At 49.6% G+C, this 19,645-nt stretch overlaps 1 protein-coding gene across 1 annotated transcript; it reads right to left on the bottom strand.

Annotated features, from left to right (window-relative positions):
• Positions 1-5,286: 5,286 nt before the first annotated feature.
• Positions 5,287-19,381, bottom strand: LOC310802619 (uncharacterized protein). Its single transcript, XM_083667089.1, is given in 10 exon segments — positions 5,287-6,438; positions 6,969-7,238; positions 7,347-7,505; positions 7,855-8,065; positions 8,067-8,173; positions 11,269-11,468; positions 16,309-16,432; positions 16,697-16,779; positions 18,803-18,889; positions 19,209-19,381. Coding segments are annotated over 10 exon segments (1,317 nt in total). The 5' UTR covers positions 19,268-19,381; the 3' UTR covers positions 5,287-6,421.
• Positions 19,382-19,645: the final 264 nt, after the last annotated feature.

Below are 19,645 nucleotides of genomic sequence, written 5' to 3'. Positions count from 1 at the left end.
TTAATTCAAGATAACTTGATGTATTTTCTCTGTTTTGTACTTGGAAATGCATCATGTAGGGTGTTTCAGAAGAACAGGGAGGTCTGTTCAGAGACTCTGTCATTTAAATGACGTGTGTATGTGTGTGTGTGTGTGTGTGTGTGTGGTGTGTGTGTGTGTGTGGATGGGGAGGGGGGGGGGGGGGGGGTTTCTCTCACTACCGACACACAAAGCCACATATTCCCAAACCCCCCACTGCGCCCCCCCCCCCCCCCCACACACACACACACCCCTAACCACCCCCCCCCCCAACCCACACTCCTACCCACCCCCCACCCCCCACACACACCCCTACCCACCCCTCCACCCATTGGAGTGTTAATTGTTGTGATGTCACCTCCCATAACGTGGGTCTAATTATCAACATGTTTGGCTTACCTGGCCGGGGGGGGGGGGGGGGGGGGGCGGGGAGATCTTAATGAAGATCTTACTCATAGAAGCGCACACACACATACACACTCACACACACACACACACACACACACACATTCTTTCACAGGAGAACACAGGCGTGCTCAGAGGGGGGTTAAGGTAACGACAACTCAGTTGCCATTAGAAGACGTAAGATCCTGTGAATTCTGACACAATGTCTCCCGGAATAGAGAAGTGATACATTCTGATTGATATCCAGTAGAGAGGGAGGAAACTGACAGCTGGAGAGAGGGAGGGAGGGGAGGAGGGAGGGGAGGGAGGGAGGGGAGGGGGGAGAGGGGGAGAGAGAGAGGGAGGGGAGGGAGGGGGAGGGAGGGGAGAGAGATGTTCTGTGCATCTTAAAAAAGTTCTCTCAAGATGATCTCCAGTGTTGCTCTGCCAGGTTCTTCAGTGAGACAGACAGGCTGACGGACAGACGGACAGACAGACAGACAGGACAGGCAGGCAGACAGACAGACAGATTATCATGATTATCTAGCTGTCCTTGTGTCTGTTTGTCTGTCTGTCTGTCTGTCTGTCTGTCTGTCTGCCTGTCTGTCTGTCTGTCTGATTATCTAGCAGTGCTTGTGTCTGTCTGTCTGTCTGTCTGTCTGATTATCTGTCTGTCTTTGTGTCTGTCTGTCTGATTATCTGTCTGTCTCTGTCTGTCTGTCTGTCTGTCTGATTATCTGTCTGTCTGTCTCTCTGTCTGTCTGTCTGTTTGACTAACTGTCTGTCTATCTGTCTGTCTCTCTGTCTGTCTGTCTGATTAACTGTCTGTCTATCTCTCTGTCTGTCTGTCTCTCTGTCTGTCTGCCTTTCCTTCCTTCCACAAAGCTCCAATCAGTGTTTCTCAGCTGGAGAGAGGGAGCAGAAACAGTCATCCATTCCCCTGCAAGCTGATAGCAACCACTGTGATCAGGAGTAGGAGACACACAGCTAGGGAACATGCCCGGACACACACACACACACACACACACACACACACACACACACACACACACACAATCACTGATGCCTGGTAATACACACACATTCCTCATTTCGTTTGATACCATTTCTCGTCCGTTCCATGCATTACAATGAGCCCGTCCTCCAATTTCTACCTCCACCAGCCTCCCCTGGTTCACACACACATCATGACGTAGAGCAGACTTCGGCCTCTCATGAATGTAGCAATCACGACAGGGGTTCGATCAGACACCCTCTCTCCTCTTTCCACCGTGGAAGTTATTACATTCCAACTTTAAACAGAGCGACCGTCTCTACTGAAAACGTAACGTTTTCTATTGAATATTGTGCATTTCCGACAACAGCAGCAGAGTTCTAATGAGAGTCCCAGGAGAGAAACTCACAAGCTCTCAAATGTTCATCCAGAACTTCGGTACCACAGAACCAGATGAGTTGGATGGAAAATGAACTGAAGAGGGAATTGATTTTATTTAAATAAATAAAATAAAAAAACGTCTGGTAACTTTATCTGTTGCATCAGCACATTCTCATAAACCCAGATTTTTCATGTTTTTTCTCAATAAGTGTTTCATTGGTTGAAATTGATCCCGAAAGCTAATTACAGGAAGTAATCTTTATGTAAAACAACGGTATGAGCCAGTGGCAGAAACTAAAATGAAAAACATATCAATTGGGACTTCTTATTCACGGAAATTCACTTTATTGTGTTGTTCTGCAGAAGACTAGATATATTTGATAACGCTGGTGCAGAAGCCGTCTCATAGATGAAACGATAGGTGGATCTGCAGCTCCATCTAGTGGTCAAAATGGAACCTGCTCGTTTCTGCCCTGCAAAGGCAAAACTGGTAACGAACTACTCAAATGGTGAAGAGAGGGAGAGAGAGAGAGGAGGGGGGAGGGGGGGAGGGAGGGAGAGAGAGGGAGAGGAAGGAGGGGGGAGGGAGGGAGAGAGAGAGAGAGAGAGGGAGGAGGGGGGAGGGAGGGAGGGAGAGAGAGGGAGAGGGAGGAGGGGGGAGGGAGGGAGAGAGAGGGAGAGAGAGAGAGGAGGGGGGAGGGAGGGAGGGAGAGAGAGGGAGAGAGAGAGAGGGAGAGGGAGGAGGGGGGAGGGAGGGAGAGAGACAGAGAGAGAGAGAGAGAGAGAGAGAGAGAGGGAGAGAGAGGGAGAGAGAGGAGGGGGGAGGGAGGGAGGGAGAGAGAGGGAGAGAGAGAGGGAGAGAGGGAGAGAGAGGAGGGGGGAGGGAGGGAGAGAGAGGGAGAGGGCGATAGAGAACGAGCGAACGAGAGAGAGAGAGAGATTGAGAGAGAGAGTGATATGTAGGGCCTCTAGGTAACCTCATAGGGCCTCTATGTAACCTCATAGGGCCTCTATAACCTCATAGGGTCTCTATGTAACCTCATAGGGCCTCTATGTAACCTCATAGGGCCTCTAGGTAACCTCATAGGGTCTCTATGTAACCTCATAGGGCCTCTAGGTAACCTCATAGGGCCTCTATGTGACCTCATAGGGCCTCTATAACCTCATAGGGCCTCTATGTAACCTCATAGGGCCTCTATAACCTCATAGGGCCTCTAGGTAACCTCATAGGGCCTCTATAACCTCATAGGGCCTCTAGGTAACCTCATAGGGCCTCTATAACCTCATAGGGCCTCTATAACCTCATAGGGTCTCTATGTAACCTCATAGGGCCTCTATGTAACCTCATAGGGCCTCTATAACCTCATAGGGTCTCTATGTAACCTCATAGGGCCTCTAGGTAACCTCATAGGGCCTCTATAACCTCATAGGGCCTCTATAACCTCATAGGGCCTCTATGTAACCTCATAGGGCCTCTAGGTAACCTCATAGGGCCTCTATGTAACCTCATAGGGCCTCTATAACCTCATAGGGTCTCTATGTAACCTCATAGGGCCTCTATGTAACCACATAGGGCCTCTATAACCTCATAGGGCCTCTATAACCTCATAGGGCATCTATAACCTCATAGGGTCTCTATGTAACCTCATAGGGCCTCTATAACCTCATAGGGCCTATAACGTCATACAGGAGTTTTCCAACTTCTAAAGGAAATTATGAAACGGACACTGCTCAAACCTTCCCTACATCAAACTATACGCCCTCCTCTATTGTAAAAGTCAATGAGACACATATTCACTGTGGAATTTCAAGAGGATGGTGGATAGTTTGACATAGTGAAGGTTTGAGGAGTGTCAATTTCCTTTAGAAGCTGGGAAACTCCCTTAGAGCTGGTAATCCTAAAGGACCTGAATGGAAGCACACTGGACCCACCAGGAAGTTCTCAACCTTAAATACCACAAGCCTCTTCTTCCAGTGTCGTCTCAGCTGTACCTCTGATGAAAAACAGACCTCCAGCTCTATCGAAACTCCCAATCCAGCCAGAGAGCATCGAAAATGGATGGAAGCATATTCATCTCAACATAGTCAAAAACTTCTGCTTGAACTGTCATGCTTAGTACTACCCCTGATAGACTGTTAGTCTACTCCTGATAGACTGTTAGTCTACTCCTGATAGACTGTTAGTCTACCCCTGATAGACTGTTAGTCTACCCCTGATAGACTGTTAGTACCCCTGATAGACTGTTAGTCTACTCTTGATAGACTGTTAGTACCCCTGATAGACTGTTAGTCTACTCCTGATAGACTGTTAGTCTACCCCTGATATACTGTTAGTCTACTCCTGATAGACTGTTGGTACCCCTGATAGACTGTTAGTACCCCTGATAGACTGTTAGTCTACCCCTGATAGACTGTTAGTCTACTCCTGATAGACTGTTAGTACTCCTGATAGACTGTTAGTACCCCTGATAGACTGTTAGTCTACTCCTGATAGACTGTTAGTCTACCCCTGATAGACTGTTAGTACCCCTGATAGACTGTTAGTACCCCTGATAGACTGTTAGTCTACCCCTGATAGACTGTTAGTACTCCTGATAGACTGTTAGTACCCCTGATAGACTGTTAGTACCCCTGATAGACTGTTAGTACCCCTGATAGACTGTTAGTCTACCCCTGATAGACTGTTAGTACCCCTGATAGACTGTTAGTCTACCCCTGATAGACTGTTAGTACCCCTGATAGACTGTTAGTCTACCCCTGATAGACTGTTAGTACCCCTGATAGACTGTTAGTCTACCCCTGATAGACTGTTAGTACCCCTGATATACTGTTAGTACCCCTGATAGACTGTTAGTACCCCTGATAGACTGTTAGTACCCCTGATAGACTGTTAGTCTACTCCTGATAGACTGTTAGTACCCCTGATAGACTGTTAGTCTACCCCTGATAGACTGTTAGTCTACTCCTGATAGACTGTTAGTACCCCTGATAGACGGTTAGTACCCCTGATAGACTGTTAGTACCCCTGATAGACTGTTAGTCTACCCCTGATAGACTGTTAGTACCCCTGATAGACTGACAGACACTAAACAGGAGATTAATTTATGTTCTGTCATCTACTATTTAATACGTTCTTATATGTTTGCTTTGGTAATGTAAGATGTCTCATGTAATGTAAGATGTCTCATGTAAGATGTCTCATGTAATGTAAGATGTCTCGTGTAATGTCAGATGTCTCATGTAATGTAAGATGTCTCATGTAATGTCAGATGTCTCATGTAATGTCAGATGTCTCATGTAATGTAAGATGTCTCATATAATGTAAGATGTCTCATGTAATGTAAGATGTCTCATGTAATGTAAGATGTCTCATATAATGTAAGATGTCTCATGTAATGTAAGATGTCTCATGTAATGTAAGATGTCTCATGCCAGTAAAGCTCATTGAACTACAGAGAGACAGAATAGGAGAGAGATGGACTGGAAGCTGCCATGATCAATGAGAGACAGCCTGATTGGATGTTCATGAACTTTGTTTATTCATTTTCAACATGACATCTGTCAGAGCATACCTCCATTAGAAAACAACATCTCCAAAAACATAACCAAACACAAATGTACAAAAACAAATAATATGGAATTGCATAACATATTCAAAAATAAACATCTCTAGCAGGTTGCACTGACTTGGCCCCTGACCACTGATGTGGGTCAAAGGTCAAAACACTCTTCATTAAACGTGAGCCATGAACTCCCAACTGTCACACAGAGCAAACAATAAGATAAACATTAAAACATGTCAGGTTGCTAAGCTACAGATAAAGATCCTGTTTATCTACAGCAGGGAAGAGGGTGACGAGTCCCCCAGCTCCTAAACCCCTCGCTCCTAAGCACTAGCTCCTAAGCCCTAGCTCCTAAACGCTAGTTCTTAAGCACTAGCTCCTAAGCCCTAGCTCCTAAACGCTAGTTCTTAAGCACTAGCTCCTAAACCCTAGCTCCTAAGCACTAGCTCCTAAGCCCTAGCTCCTAAACGCTAGTTCTTAAGCACTAGCTCCTAAACCCCTAGCTCCTAAGCCCTAGCTCCTAAACCCCAGCTCCTAAACCCCAGCTCCTAAACCCCTAGCTCCTAAGTCCTAGCTCCTAAACCCCAGCTCCTAAACCCCAGCTCCTAAAGCCCTAGCTCCTAAAGCCCTAGCTCCTAAGCCCTAGCTCCTAAGCCCTAGCTCCTAGGCCCTAGGTACTTCTGAGGCTCTGAGGGGACAGGATAGATGCAGGGTCCAGAGCAGCGATCCTCACTCCTGGTCCTGGAGAGCTGCAGGCTTTTGCTCCAGCTCAGCACTGACACACCTGATTCAGCTCATCACGGTTTTGAAGATCAGGTGGTTAAACTAATCAGGTGTGATGGCCCTAGGCTGGGACAGACACCTGGACCCGCTGGGGCTCTCCTCACTCCAGGACCAGGAACGAGGGTCACTGCAGGGAACAGGAGGTCAGGGTGATGGGTCCGTCCGGGGCCGGGGCAGTAGATCGTGGGGTCCTGAGAGAGCTGTAGGAGACACACCTCCACAGGCTGATCTTCACCATCCTCTTCAGTAGCTGTGATGTGTTCAGATGGCTCTCCTGTGGGGAGGGGGGGGTCTTCTCTCAACGTCGGGGGGCACCTGAGCAGAGAGGAGAGAGCGCAGAACTACGGTTAGATTAGAGAGGTAGGGATGAGGGTAGGGATTAGGGGGGGGTAGGGATTAGGGTAGGGATTAGGGGGAGGTAGGGATTAGGGGGGGGTAGGGATGAGGGTAGGGATTAGGGGGAGGTAGGGATGAGGGTAGGTAGGGATGAGGGTAGGGATTAGGGGAGGTAGGGATGAGGGTAGGGATTAGGGGGAGGTAGGGATTAGGGGAGGTAGGGATGAGGGTAGGGATTAGGGGGAGGTAGGGATTAGGGGGAGGTAGGGATTAGGGGAGGTAGGGATGAGGGGGAGGTAGGGATTAGGGGGAGGTAGGGATTAGGGGGAGGTAGGGATTAGGGGAGGTAGGGATGAGGGTAGGGATTAGGGGGAGGTAGGGATTAGGGTAGGGATTAGGGGGAGGTAGGGATTAGGGGGGGGTAGGGATGAGGGTAGGGATTAGGGGGAGGTAGGGATTAGGGGAGGTAGGGATGAGGGTAGGGATTAGGGGAGGTAGGTGGTACTCACCAGGGCAGGGCAGCAGGGGCCCCATGTGAAGACTCTTCAGGGAGGGGGGGGCCCCCCTGGGGCCATGGTGGAGGGGGCCATGGGGGGGCGGGTGGCCGTGGTGGTGGGGGGGTCCTCTAGGCAGGGGGCCGTGGGGGCCGTGTGTAGAGGGGGGGCCCCGCGGAGGTGGGGGGCCACGGGGGCCGTGGGGGGGGCCTGGGGGGCCGTGGGGGGGGCCCTGGCCACGGTGCATGGAGAGCAGGGGAGGGGGCTTCGTCTTGGGGTAGGAGCCTGGGTAGGAGACACATCACAGGAGAGAGAGAGAGAGAGAGAGATAGTGTGTGTGTGTGTGTGTGTGTGTGTGTGTGAGTGAGAGAGAGAGAGAGGCTGATGACTCACCAGGGGGTGTCAGGAGGGGGGGTGTGGGGTGGTCTCCCATCCCAGGGTGAGGGAGGTCTCCTGAGGGGGTGGGCAGCAGGGGAGGGGGCTTCCCCAGACCGGGAGGCAACATCTTCCTCCTCTCTGGGCGAGGGCCTTCGTCTGCCTCAGAGGACCTAGCTGAGAACAGACACAACATCTAGAGACGAGACTTTCCTGTGTGTGTGTTTCTAATGGGTGTGTGTGTGTGTGTGTTTCTAATGGGTGTGTGTGTGTGTGTGTGTGTGTTTCTAGTTGTATATGGGTGTGTGGGAGTGGTGGTGTGTGTGTGTGTTTCTAGTTGTTGGGCGTGTGAGTGTGGTGGTGTGTTTGTGTAGGTGTGTATGGGCGTGTGTGCGCGTTTGTGTGTGTGTGTGTAGATATATACATGTGTGTATGCGTATGTGTGAGTATATATGCACGTGTGAATAATATATATATAAAATATGTGGATGCGTGAGAGTATGTGTGTGTGTGTGTGTGTGTCCACCTTGCAGGTGGTCCTGGCGGGTGCGGAGGTAGTCTGCCAGGCTGGCCACCTCTCCGGGGTAGAGGTGGAGGCCCTGGGCCAGCAGCAGGAGCAGCTGGCGGGTGTCTGAGGGTACAGCGTGTCTCTCCAGCTTCTCCCTCTCCAGGTAGTCATCCAGCAGGTCCGAGGCCCGCGCCGCCACCTCCCCCGGGTCCTTCTGCTGCCCCGGCCCCTGCCCCGGCCCCCCCCCCGGCGGCCCCCCCCCCGCGCTCCCCCAGCCCACGCCTGTACTCCGCCAGCACAAAGTCCATGGCCTGGTCCTTGGGCATGTTGCGGTGGACTGGTGGGGGGGTGAGGGGAAGGGGGAGGAGGTCAAAGGTGAAAGGTTATACAGTGTAATCGGGTTTGGGGGGGGGGGGTTGTGATCTGTGTCCCGTTTCGTTCACGCCAGTTTGTTTTTATATGGGGGTTTTTACTTTGGGATTGAGTGAGGACGTTGTTTTGACGTGTGTGTGTGTTGTTTTGGTGGGTGGTTTTGTTTGTATTTAGGTTGTGTGGGGGATGTTTTATTTTGTATTATTAACGTTAGTGTTGCATATTAATGAGTTGTATCATTATATTCTTGTTTTATTGAGGCTTCATCAAAGTGGAAGGCATAGGATGTCTGAGTGTGGAAAACACGTTCAGTACTGCTCATATTACAGAACATTTGTAGCTAATTAAATTGAGTGTGTTCTTAATTCATTCTACAGCATTAAAACAGGTTTTTATATTGATTGTGCATGTATGTATATACACTACATAGCCAAAACCATGTGGACACCCCTTCTAACTAGAGGGTTACAGCTGCTTCAGCCACACACAACACTGGCAGGACGGGTCCAACCTCCATAGACCAACACTGGCAGGACGGGTCCAACCTCCATAGACCAACACTGGCGGCAGGACGGGTCCAACCTCCATAGACCAACACTGGCAGGACGGGTCCAACTGAGGAGCTCAGTGACTTTCAACATGGCTGTCATAGGACGCCACCTTTCCAACAAGGCAGTTTGTCAAATGTCTGCCCTGCTAGAGTTTCCCCCGGGGCAACTGTAAGCTGTTATTGCGAAGTGGAAATGTCTCGGAGCAACACCGGCTCAGCCGCGGAGCGTCCGTCCTCGGTTGGAACGCTCTCTACCGAGTTCCAAACTGCCTCTGGAAGCAACGTCAGCACCAGAACCGTTCGTCGGGAGCTTCCTGAAACGGGTTTCCATGGCAAGCAGCCGCACACGAGCCTGGCATCGCCATAGCAATGCCAGGCGTCGGCTGGAGTGGTGTAAAGCGCACCACCATCGGGCTCTGGAGCCGCGGAAAAACGTTCCCTGGAGCGATGAATCACGCTTCGCTATCTGGCAGTCTGACAGACGGATCTGGGTTTGGCGGACGCCAGGAGAACGCTACCTGCCCGAATGTGTCGGGCCAACTAAAGGATTTTCATGGTTTGGGCCCCTTAGTTCCAGTGAAGGGAAATCTTAATGCTATAGCATACAATGACATTCTACAGAATTGTACGCTTCCAACTTTGTGGCAACAGTTTGGGGAAGGCCCTTTCTGGTTTCAGCATGACAATGCCTCCGTGCACAAAGCCAGGTCCATAATGACATGGTTTGCCGAGTTTGGTGTAGAAGAACTTGCCTGGCCTGCACAGAGCCCTGACCTCAACCCCATCTAACACCTTTGGGATGATTTGAAAAGCCGACTGCGAGCCAGGCCTTCTCGCCCATCATCAGGGCCCGACCTCACTAATGCTCTTGTGGATGAATGGGAGTGAATCACTGCAGCCATGTTCCAAAACCTAGTGGAAAGCCTTCCCAGAGGAGTGGAGGCTGTTGTAGCAACAAAGGGGGAACCAACTCCATATTAACGCCCATGGTTTTGGAATGAGATGTTCAACAAGCACATATGGGTGTGATGTTCGGGTGTCCACATACTTTTGGCCATGTATTGTATGTATATACACACATATATATATTTGGTAAACGTTTGAAGGGATAAAAGTTGTGTGTGATATAGGATTCATACATTTGGTTTGTGGTAAATCTGTTAGTAAGTATACTTACTACATTGTGATGGATTTTGCATTTGACATTTCCTCAAAGTTATCTTAATTTAAGGTAGACTAACCATGTCCATCACAAAACTATTCAACCCCCAAGGTCATTTGATGTCATGTTGTATCTGCTATGTAATACGTTATATACTTAAATATTATATGAGTGAAATAAAACTTAATATGATGAACAGATGATGCAACAGAACAGTTATATTGAAGTAACACCCCCTGGAGATCTGCTTAAAAGTGAAGCATGTAGTTTTGCGCTGCCCTCTGGTGGCCACACTGAAAATTGTAAAGCGTAAATATGCCACGTTTCCTAATAGTGGTTAAATATGTGCTTATTCTTGTAAACAAACAGGAGGAGGTAAAAGTGGTAGGTTAAGGCCAGTGTCTGACCTCACCACCAGATTTAGGAAAGCTTCGTCAGAACAGAAACAGTGACCGGCGCTCAACAACGTTCAACATGCGATCTCTTTCCCCCATCGCTAGATTCATCAAAGCCATTGAACACTATTTTAAAGCTCAAATCTACATACTGGACCTTTAAAAAACAGCTCCTAAAATCGTCAGAGTTTGTTGTTATCATGTGTTATTATTGACAGATGAAACGCTATTGATGGGTCATATTCCTGATTTGCTGACAGTTTCCAAACGTTGACAACGTCCTCTCCCAGGAGTTTTAAAGCAGTTTAAATGCAGATCTGAAAAAAGGTGTTACCATTTTTTGGACTAATAGACAAGCAAGCAGCACAGTGATGGAACAGCATCGTCTACACATCTGAATAATGACATCTAAAAATTAGGTTATCAGCATCATCATCATCATCATCTGTCTGGTTTGTTTTGATCTTTACTGTGTGTCTGTGTTTGGGGAAATTATTTCGAAACATCAACGAATATTTTGTGTACAATACAACAATAGGATTACCATTAAATTGTGTGTGTGTGTGAGAGTGTGTGTGTGTGTGAGAGAGCGTGTGTGTGTGTGTGTGTGTGGGGTGTGTGTGAGAGAGCGTGTGAGAGCTTGTGTGTGTGAGCATGTGAGACACTGAAGATGACGATGATGATGAGGGAGTGTAAAGGTGAACATTAGACCACGTGGTGTGTGGCGTCCGGGGTAGGACCACACCATGTCTGCCTGGGGGGGGGGGTTGACCTGAGGGGGGGTTCAGGTTCAACACTACTTTTAAAGATACCACGTTAAGACTGGAACTGCATGACATTATAGACAGGCTTTAAAGGGAGGAGGGGGGGGGTTGTTGTAATGTTAGGAAGTTTGACAGGTTTGTGTGTGTGTGTGTGTGTGTGTGTGGGGTGGGGGGGATTTTACGACTTACTTTTGAGGGACTCTGAAAATATGATTACGGTGCACGAGGAGAGCGCTACGTTAGTCTGCTCCACGAGAATACATAAGGGCGAGCCGTCGGAGCGGACGTCCTGGAGCGCCCGGGTCAGGCCCGCCTCGGCCTGCAGGTACAGCATCTCCACCGACAGGCTGCGCTCCCGCAAACACTGGCCTATTGACTTGGGGTAATCCCTTTAGGAGGAGGAGGAGGAGGAGGAGGAGAAGAAGAGGACATCTGGGTTACTGACCTCGGCACTCCGGGTCACGTCAGAGAGGTGTGTGTGTGTGTGTGTGTGTGTGTGTGGGGGGGGGGGGGACACAGGTATACTGACAGGTATACGCCCCCTGCTCCCAGATACCCCCCCAACTCCCAAAGCCATGCCTAGCCCCTAACCCCCCTACATTCCTCTAGGCACTGGTTTCCCAGACACAGCCTGGTTAAGCCTGATCGTAAACTAAAAAGTGTCTTCTTTATTAACTATTGGTATTATGATTTAGGTTTGACCTGTGTCCTGTGATTTAGGTTTGACCTCTGTCCGGGGAACTGGGCCTACCTGGATCAGAGAGGGTTGGATAGGTGTAACTCAGGGCAGCAAAACATTTAACGGAGCCATCAGAAGGCCGTGTGGACCCCCCCCCCCCCAACACTCTGTTTATACCCATCTAATCCTCTGAGACCTCCGCAAGAATGTAGGGTGTAGGCAGGGGAGGCCAGGGTGAGGTAGAAATCGGAGGACGGGCTCTTTGTAATGCATGGAATGAAATGAGGGAATGGTATCAAACACGTACCGTTTCTCATTCCATTCTATGCATTGCAATGAGTCTGTCCGTCCTCCAATTTCTGCCTCCACCAGCCTCCCCTGGGCGTAGGGTGTAGGGGCAGGTTTGGGACTGGGTCGGTCAGAGAGGCGTGCAGGCATGGCGTGTGTGTGTGTGTGTGTGTGTGTGTGTGTGTGTGTGTGTGAGAGACACCGCGTCGGCAGCAACAAGCTGTAGTAGTGTGTCACAAGGACACCTGGGGCCAGACTCCCACGGCCCCTCAGAGGGAGGAGAGCTGATCCGGGATCAGCTGAGTCTTCTACATCCTAATCAATAACATCACATGGAACGATGGAATTAACCTGATCCTAGATAAGCACTCCGGCTCTGAAAGGCCTTGTGCCTGCGGCCCCAGGGGTCAATGCACCATGTTTATATGGAGGCCACACAGGCCACAGACCCGGAGGCTCGGTTGCACTGCTACCATCAAGAGCCGTGATGGTCTTGGTGTTCCGAAGCCCCCCCCCCGGTGCCAGAATCTGCTCAGGTGTGGGTTTTGAGATCAGTGAAAGCCAAGGTACCCTGGGCTACAATATCCCACATTTTAGAAAATGTGGCAACACTTTACATCAAGTCTCTCCTCTACTTTTGCTCGTTGGGGAGGCTGGTGGAGGTGGAATCAGAGGACGGGCTCGTTGGGGAGGCTGGTGGAGGTGGAATCAGAGGACGGGCTCGTTGGGGAGGCTGGTGGAGGTGGAATCAGAGGACGGGCTCGTTGGGGAGGCTGGTGGAGGTGGAATCAGAGGACGGGCTCGTTGGGGAGGCTGGTGGAGGTGGAATCAGAGGACGGGCTCGTTGGGGAGGCTGGTGGAGGTGGAATCAGAGGACGGGCTCGTTGGGGAGGCTGGTGGAGGTGGAATCAGAGGACGGGCTCGTTGGGGAGGCTGGTGGAGGTGGAATCAGAGGACGGGCTCGTTGGGGAGGCTGGTGGAGGTGGAATCAGAGGACGGCTCGTTGGGGAGGCTGGTGGAGGTGGAATCAGAGGCTCATTGTAATGATTCAATAGTTATTCCCGATCCATGTATTACAGGGAGCCCATCCTCCGATTTCTACCCCCACCAGCCTCTCCTGAACACGCTACACTGTATTGGGGTAATTACATTGTAATTACATAGCAATTGAGGCGAGCGGTTTGAATAAACAACTGGAATAGGCTTATCTTTACCAACAGAATAGACTCACCCGTTTTACCACGGCAAACGGAACGGCCAACCCCTACTACTTATTAACATGTTACGACAGTGTAATAACAATGCTATTACACAGGTATAGAGCAACTTAAAGAGTAACAGAAACCTCATATGACGAGGTGACGAATTACAGTCAGAGGTGCAGTCCGGCGCTATGTATGGTTATAACACTGTGGTTATAACACTGTTGACAGGTGGTGTACGTTTATTATTACTATTAAGTTGTGGAGAACAGGGGCGGTATTCACACGCTGAGCACTTCAATGTTTAAAACCCGGTTTTACTCATCCAGTTCTTCAGGGTAACATGTGAAGAGATTTAGTCCTTTTCCTCAGAATACAGACGGCATGTTGGCGAGAACACTGACGCTCACCCCTGGGCTCCACCCCCTTCCCTCACCCCTGGGCTCCACCCCCTTCCCTCACCCCTGGGCTCCACCCCCTTCCCTCACCCCTGGGCTCCACCCCCTTCCCTCACCCCTGGGCTCCACCCCCTTCCCTCACTCCTGGGCTCCACCCCCTTCCCTCACCCCTGGGCTCCACCCCCTTCCCTCACCCCTGGGCTCCACCCCCTTCCCTCACTCCCTCCTATCGAGTGAGCCATCGAGTGATGGTTTGGACGCGGTCACGTGTGTCGGGCAGGTCAGAGGTCGCAGGTTCGAGGCTCGGGCGGAGCATGTCAAACTGCGGGGCGACTGTTTGCAACAACTTGACGTCTGTTTCATAAACTATCGATGTACTATAAAAAAACCGCCCATTCCCTTCCCATACAAAGCTATAACTGTATACGTTTCTATAATATAATAATATATATAATATTATATATGTTTCTTAACTACACAAATTGCAAAGACGTCCATTTTAACTGTGGATATTGCTAGCTACCTGCATGTGTACACCGCGTCGACAGACATCTGGATTTCATTGAGCTCGTGGGAGGGAGAATTCCAATGAATTGTGGGATACCTTTCGTTGCGAAGGGATGTTTGACTCGGTGAAGGGGATAATGGAGAGGGTAGAATTCCCCGTTCCCTTGGTAACAACAGAATGGAATCGCCCGGCCGTTCGCCGCCATCTTACATCCGGGTAAAACGGGGACTCCCCCCTCGAGGGAAGGGAAGGGAATGCACTGAAGATAACTTCAGGATGGAAAGGAGCCCCGTTCCTGAAGAGCCACAGAGCTGTAGGCTGGGACCAGGGGAGGCTGGTGGAGGTGGAAATCGGAGGACGGGCTCATTGTAATACGTGGAATGTAATGAGGAGTGGTATCAAACATTCCTTATTCCGTTCCATGCATTACAATGAGCCCGTCCTCCGATTTCCCCCTTACAATTCTACCTCCACCGGCTGCTTTTGTGTCCATATATCTATACGTGTGTGTGTGTGTGTGTGTGTGTGTGTGTGTCGTCTCCGCTCAACAGGTTTTTAGACTTGGGTGAGAACATCTGCGAGGGGTGACATGTGACTATGTTTTAGATATTGGGAGAAGACATACAACTGTTCACAACAACGGGACCCATGTCTCTCTCCGTTTCTGCCGGCGTTGGTCTTTGGGGTCCGTTTGGAATGTTGATGTTAGGAAATGTAACGTTGTTACACTTCATGTTGTGTCACAGACACCTGAGAATAGGTCTGTTGTGTCACAGACACCTGAGAATAGGTCTGTTGTGTTGTCAGTGGAGCTCAGGTGAGCTGTGTGTTCTGGGAGTTTGACATTATGCATCAGCTAAATCATTAAATCAGTGTTCAATATTATCTGGATATGTACAGTGGGAGGCTGGTAAAAGACATTGTCCATCTTTGCGGAGTTAAAGCTCTCAGCTGTACAGCGGAGGCCTTAGGACGGGAACTTATCTTCATTAGACCGTTTTGACTTGAAAAAAATAATAAGAGTTATTTTACAAAAGAGTAAAATGTCCTTTTTAAGTATACCACCTGCAGCACAGGCCAGACGGTATACAAACCGGTATTTGCATCGATTGCGACAGAAACCAGATGACCAGTCAGTCAGTGAGACACTGGCATAGACAAACAGCAGGAACGGGTGTTCACCCCAGAAAGCACAATGTTGAATCAGATTATATCAGGTAAGATAGCTTCATTTTCATATGACTATTATTAATATGATAGTTTGTGTTATGATGTTGTCCCATCAGGTGTTTACGGTCTGTAGTGCGTGGAGGTTACACTCTAAGGCCCATCAGGCAACAGGCGCCTGAAACGATTACAAAAACACAGGCCTATGGTATTCACCCGATCATTTAAGTGGCACTGGGCTCTCCGGAGCGCTGTACAGTCCAGCGCTAGGTTGTGGTTGGATACAAGTGGCCGAAACTAGACTTCTAGTGTCAACAATGTGCTTTTCCGATAGTTTTGTTCTCTCCATTTGAAGAACGTGGACAGACATTTTGATTCCAAGTACATGACGACTGATACATCAGCCATTTTAGGAACAAGACAACACTAGTATGGAGCCTGTGGAGGAAGGAGGAGTGGTGTTGTGTTGTGTTCTTTAGGAGTAGCCTCGGTAAAGAAGTGAAACCCACTATATATATATATATATACGCCATTTAGCTGACGCTTTTATCCAAAGCAACTTACATTCCAGTGAGTTCATACATTTCAGTATATATGGTCCCAGCAGGAATCAAACCCACAACCTAAGCGTTGTTAGCGCCGTGCTCTACCAACTGAGCCACAGAGGACCACACTAGCCGTGCTCTGTCAAAGAGTGGACGTTCCTGTAGAACAACCAGCAGCAGACCTCAGAAACGGAGCTGGAGTATCAACTCACAATCATATAATAATAATAATAATAATAATAATAATAGCTGGAGTATCAACTCACATTCACACACCATCATAAGCTGTCGACATCCCAGGTTTTACCAACAACAAAACTGACCAACGGCTTCAGGAGAGGCTGGCGGAGGTAGAAACTGGAGGAGGAATCCTCTGACTCCTACCTCCGCCAGCCTCTCCCCCTGGCTGGGCCTGTAGGAGAGGCAGCCTGACTGTACTCACGGGCATTGGTTGTTCACAGAGAGCACCACACAGTCGGCGGGCCGCCTCTCCTCCTGGACCTGCCTGTAGAACCTCTGGTAGAGGACGCTGTGCTTGTCCGCCGGGCTGAACACCGTGGGAGAGGCTGGCGGAGGGGAAGGAAGGGATCATTCAAAAAACTACAAAAACCACAGTTGTTTTGTTGACGGTGCGATTGTTCGGCGGGACGCAACGATGTGCGACGTTTTATCTGATGGAGCGGAGGGTCGTAGGGGAACATGGAGTTAGCTGGAGATGTTTTCCTTTCGCCAGTGAGCAGCGTGCATTAAATTCTATTATAATAATAATAATAATAATAATAACGTCCTATCCTCTGCTGAACAGGTGACCCAGGGACATGTAACCTCACCGGCTTGTGGATGCTGATGCTGATAGGCTCCTTCGTAGTCCATGTCGCCAGCGTAGTCATGTTGCTGGACCAACTCCTCATAACTGAAAGAGTTACAGATCAGCATTACAGATCAGGATCCAGGATCCAGTCAACACTCATCTTTACCAACATCAATACAATCTGTAACCGTGGTGAGGGGGTAAACGGTTGGTTTTCGGTAGCGTAACTGGTTTACATCGGGTATTTGAGGAAGCGGTCACGTGTCGGGCAGGTCAGAGGTCGCACGTTCGGTCGGAGCATGTCGAACTGCGGAGCGACTGTTTCATAAACTATCGATGTACTATAAAATAAACTATACAAGGGATTCTATCAAATACAGCTGTCAAGCCTGTCTAAAAAGGTAGGATATCAATAAAGTTAGATTTCTGCTGAAAATGACCCAGAGAATGTGGATGAGGTGGGAACCTCAACTCTTCAACAATACGCCATGAAAGTCTGTACGTCACAAACTGCAGAATGTAAACAAAACTAGAGACATTCGCCATTTTTCACACCTGCTGTTACAAATTGTGTGGCAGTTGTTGCTGAGCGAGTGGGGAGGGGAAGGAAGGGGAGGGGAGCCGGAGGGGGGGGGGGGGTGTTGAAAGAGCTCTGGAAGCTCACAAGTGAGGACAAAAAACTAACAGCACAAGCTACAAACTTCTCCCTCATGACCTCGTTTGACTCATTCATCAAGACCTCGTTTCTCAGTAACCTTGTTGCCCACCACCTCATTGTTGCCCACCACCTCATTGTCGCCCACCACCTCATTGTCGCCCACCACCTCATTGTTGCCCACCACCTCATTGTTGCCCACCACCTCATTGTTGCCCACCACCTCATTGTCGCCCACCACCTCATTGTCGCCCACCACCTCATTGTTGCCCACCACCTCATTGTCGCCCACCACCTCTTAAACAAGCAATTCTGGTGGCTTTTGACGGGAGAATAACGTAGTGGTTAGTGCGAGTGAAGGCATGAAATGATCGTGTCTCAGGTAAATGACACAAGGCCTACAGCTGATTTACCCGAGTGCACCCGCCTGGACCCGATAAACAGCTCTGATCACGAGAGCGTCTGTCAGTATATCAATCCCCACTCATCCAAACCTGCGCTACAATCTAGCAGGCGCCTCGGTCAACCAGACGCACCAACACACACAGTCAATATTTGTGTCCTATTGGATTGGAGTCTGGGGCGGGGTTGGGGGGGGGGGGTGAGAACAGCCAACCTAAAAGCGTTAGCTACAAACCTTTCCCTCAAGACCTTGTTTGACCCTGATCACGCCCAAGCCATGAATTATTTAAATGAACAAAAAAAATGCTAACCGTTTAGGCTTTTAGATTGTTATACTCCAATTAACAGTAAGATTATTTTAACATTGTGCAACACCATTTCAATAAAAAAAAAAAAAAAAAAAAAAAAATCTTAATTCTTAACTATTCACTATCAATCAGTTCAGATTTTAAAAAAAATTGGTGTGATGAACAAATAACAAAGGGACAAATGCAGAAAATAAGATAAAGCAATTTTACCAGCTGTATTTAGATTGTCATGATGAGACACATGGATAAATGTGGCAACTCCTCTCTTGGTGCGAAAGTTTTTCAGGCTTTTTGGGCGGGTTTTGAGTGGCCATTGGGCTGGAAAATGTAGCCAGACCTGGCAACCCTGGTCTCCCGTTATGTTTAGCTACATTCTGCGGGTTGTGACTTCCGTACCTTCCATACCTTCCATACCTTCCATACCTTACTCCAATGTTCAATTTATCAGCAAATTCGTGTGACAAACCAACTCCAGTCTCCTAGTATTCCCCGGGTTTGCACATTTCTATTCGAGCGGAGATCGCAAAAATCCCCCCACCCACCCACCCACCCACCCCACCCATACCCCCCATACCCACACCCACCCCACCCATACCCCCCATACCCACACCCATACCCCCCATACCCCCCATACCCACACCCCCCAGGACTGGAGTTGAAATGTAAACACGACGGAGGATCACCCGGCGTCAGTTAACGGCTAGGAGCTAGGAAGGAGCTAAGAAGGAGCTAGGAAGGAGCTAGGAAGGAGCTAGGATACCTCTCCGCGTCCTTGTTGTGGTCGTCTGCCCGCTCCTCTCTCACCGGGTACGGCGCTTGTCTCCGGAAAGACCGGAGAGGAACACCGCTGAAACGAGACGGTTAGCCAGCTAACGCTGCCGCTGAGAAGGAACACGCATCCAGACAACAGACACCAGACACGCATCCAGACAACAGACAGCAGACACGCATTCAGACAACAGACACGCATTCAGACAACAGACAGCAGACACGCATTCAGACAACAGACACGCATTCAGACAACAGACAGCAGACACGCATTCAGACAACAGACAGCAGACACGCATTCAGACAGCAGCATGGCGGAGGGCCTCCGGCGGAGGCAGCATGCTAGCGCGTCTCCTTTGTCAACCATTAGCTGCATCTCTGCACGCCGACACACTTACCCGCCGTTCGGGTTGGACTGAGCCCGCCTGCTGCCCGGGGCTTTGACCCACGACGACATGGCACTGCTGCAGGGTCTCACTACCGCAGGGGACTCACTGCTGCAGGGTCTCACTACCGCAGGGGACTCACTGCTGCAGGGTCTCACTACCGCAGGGGACTCACTGCTGCAGGGTCGGACGTGGCTGCTCTTCTGGCGTCTCCAGACGTTGTTCGGTCGCCTGCAATGAACGATGTCGGTGCGACTGCAGATGGAGGCGGAGAGCGCGGCGGCTAGCTAGCATAACGAGCTAACCACAGTCTGACAGCTGATTGCGGAGCTGCTGCCGGTAAAAAGCGGAATGGACCTTTAGGGAGTGAGGATCGGGATGGAAATAGGGGGTTGTCTACACACTCCGGTTATTACTATATAGTGAGCTGTACAGTGTTCCTTTACAAT

Source organism: Argentina silus (assembly GCF_951799395.1).
Source record: "Argentina silus genome assembly, chromosome: 3".
Lineage (NCBI taxonomy): Eukaryota > Metazoa > Chordata > Actinopteri > Argentiniformes > Argentinidae > Argentina > Argentina silus.
Note: the sequence above shows the minus strand (reverse complement) of the source record. Positions and strands in the feature narration are given on the sequence as shown.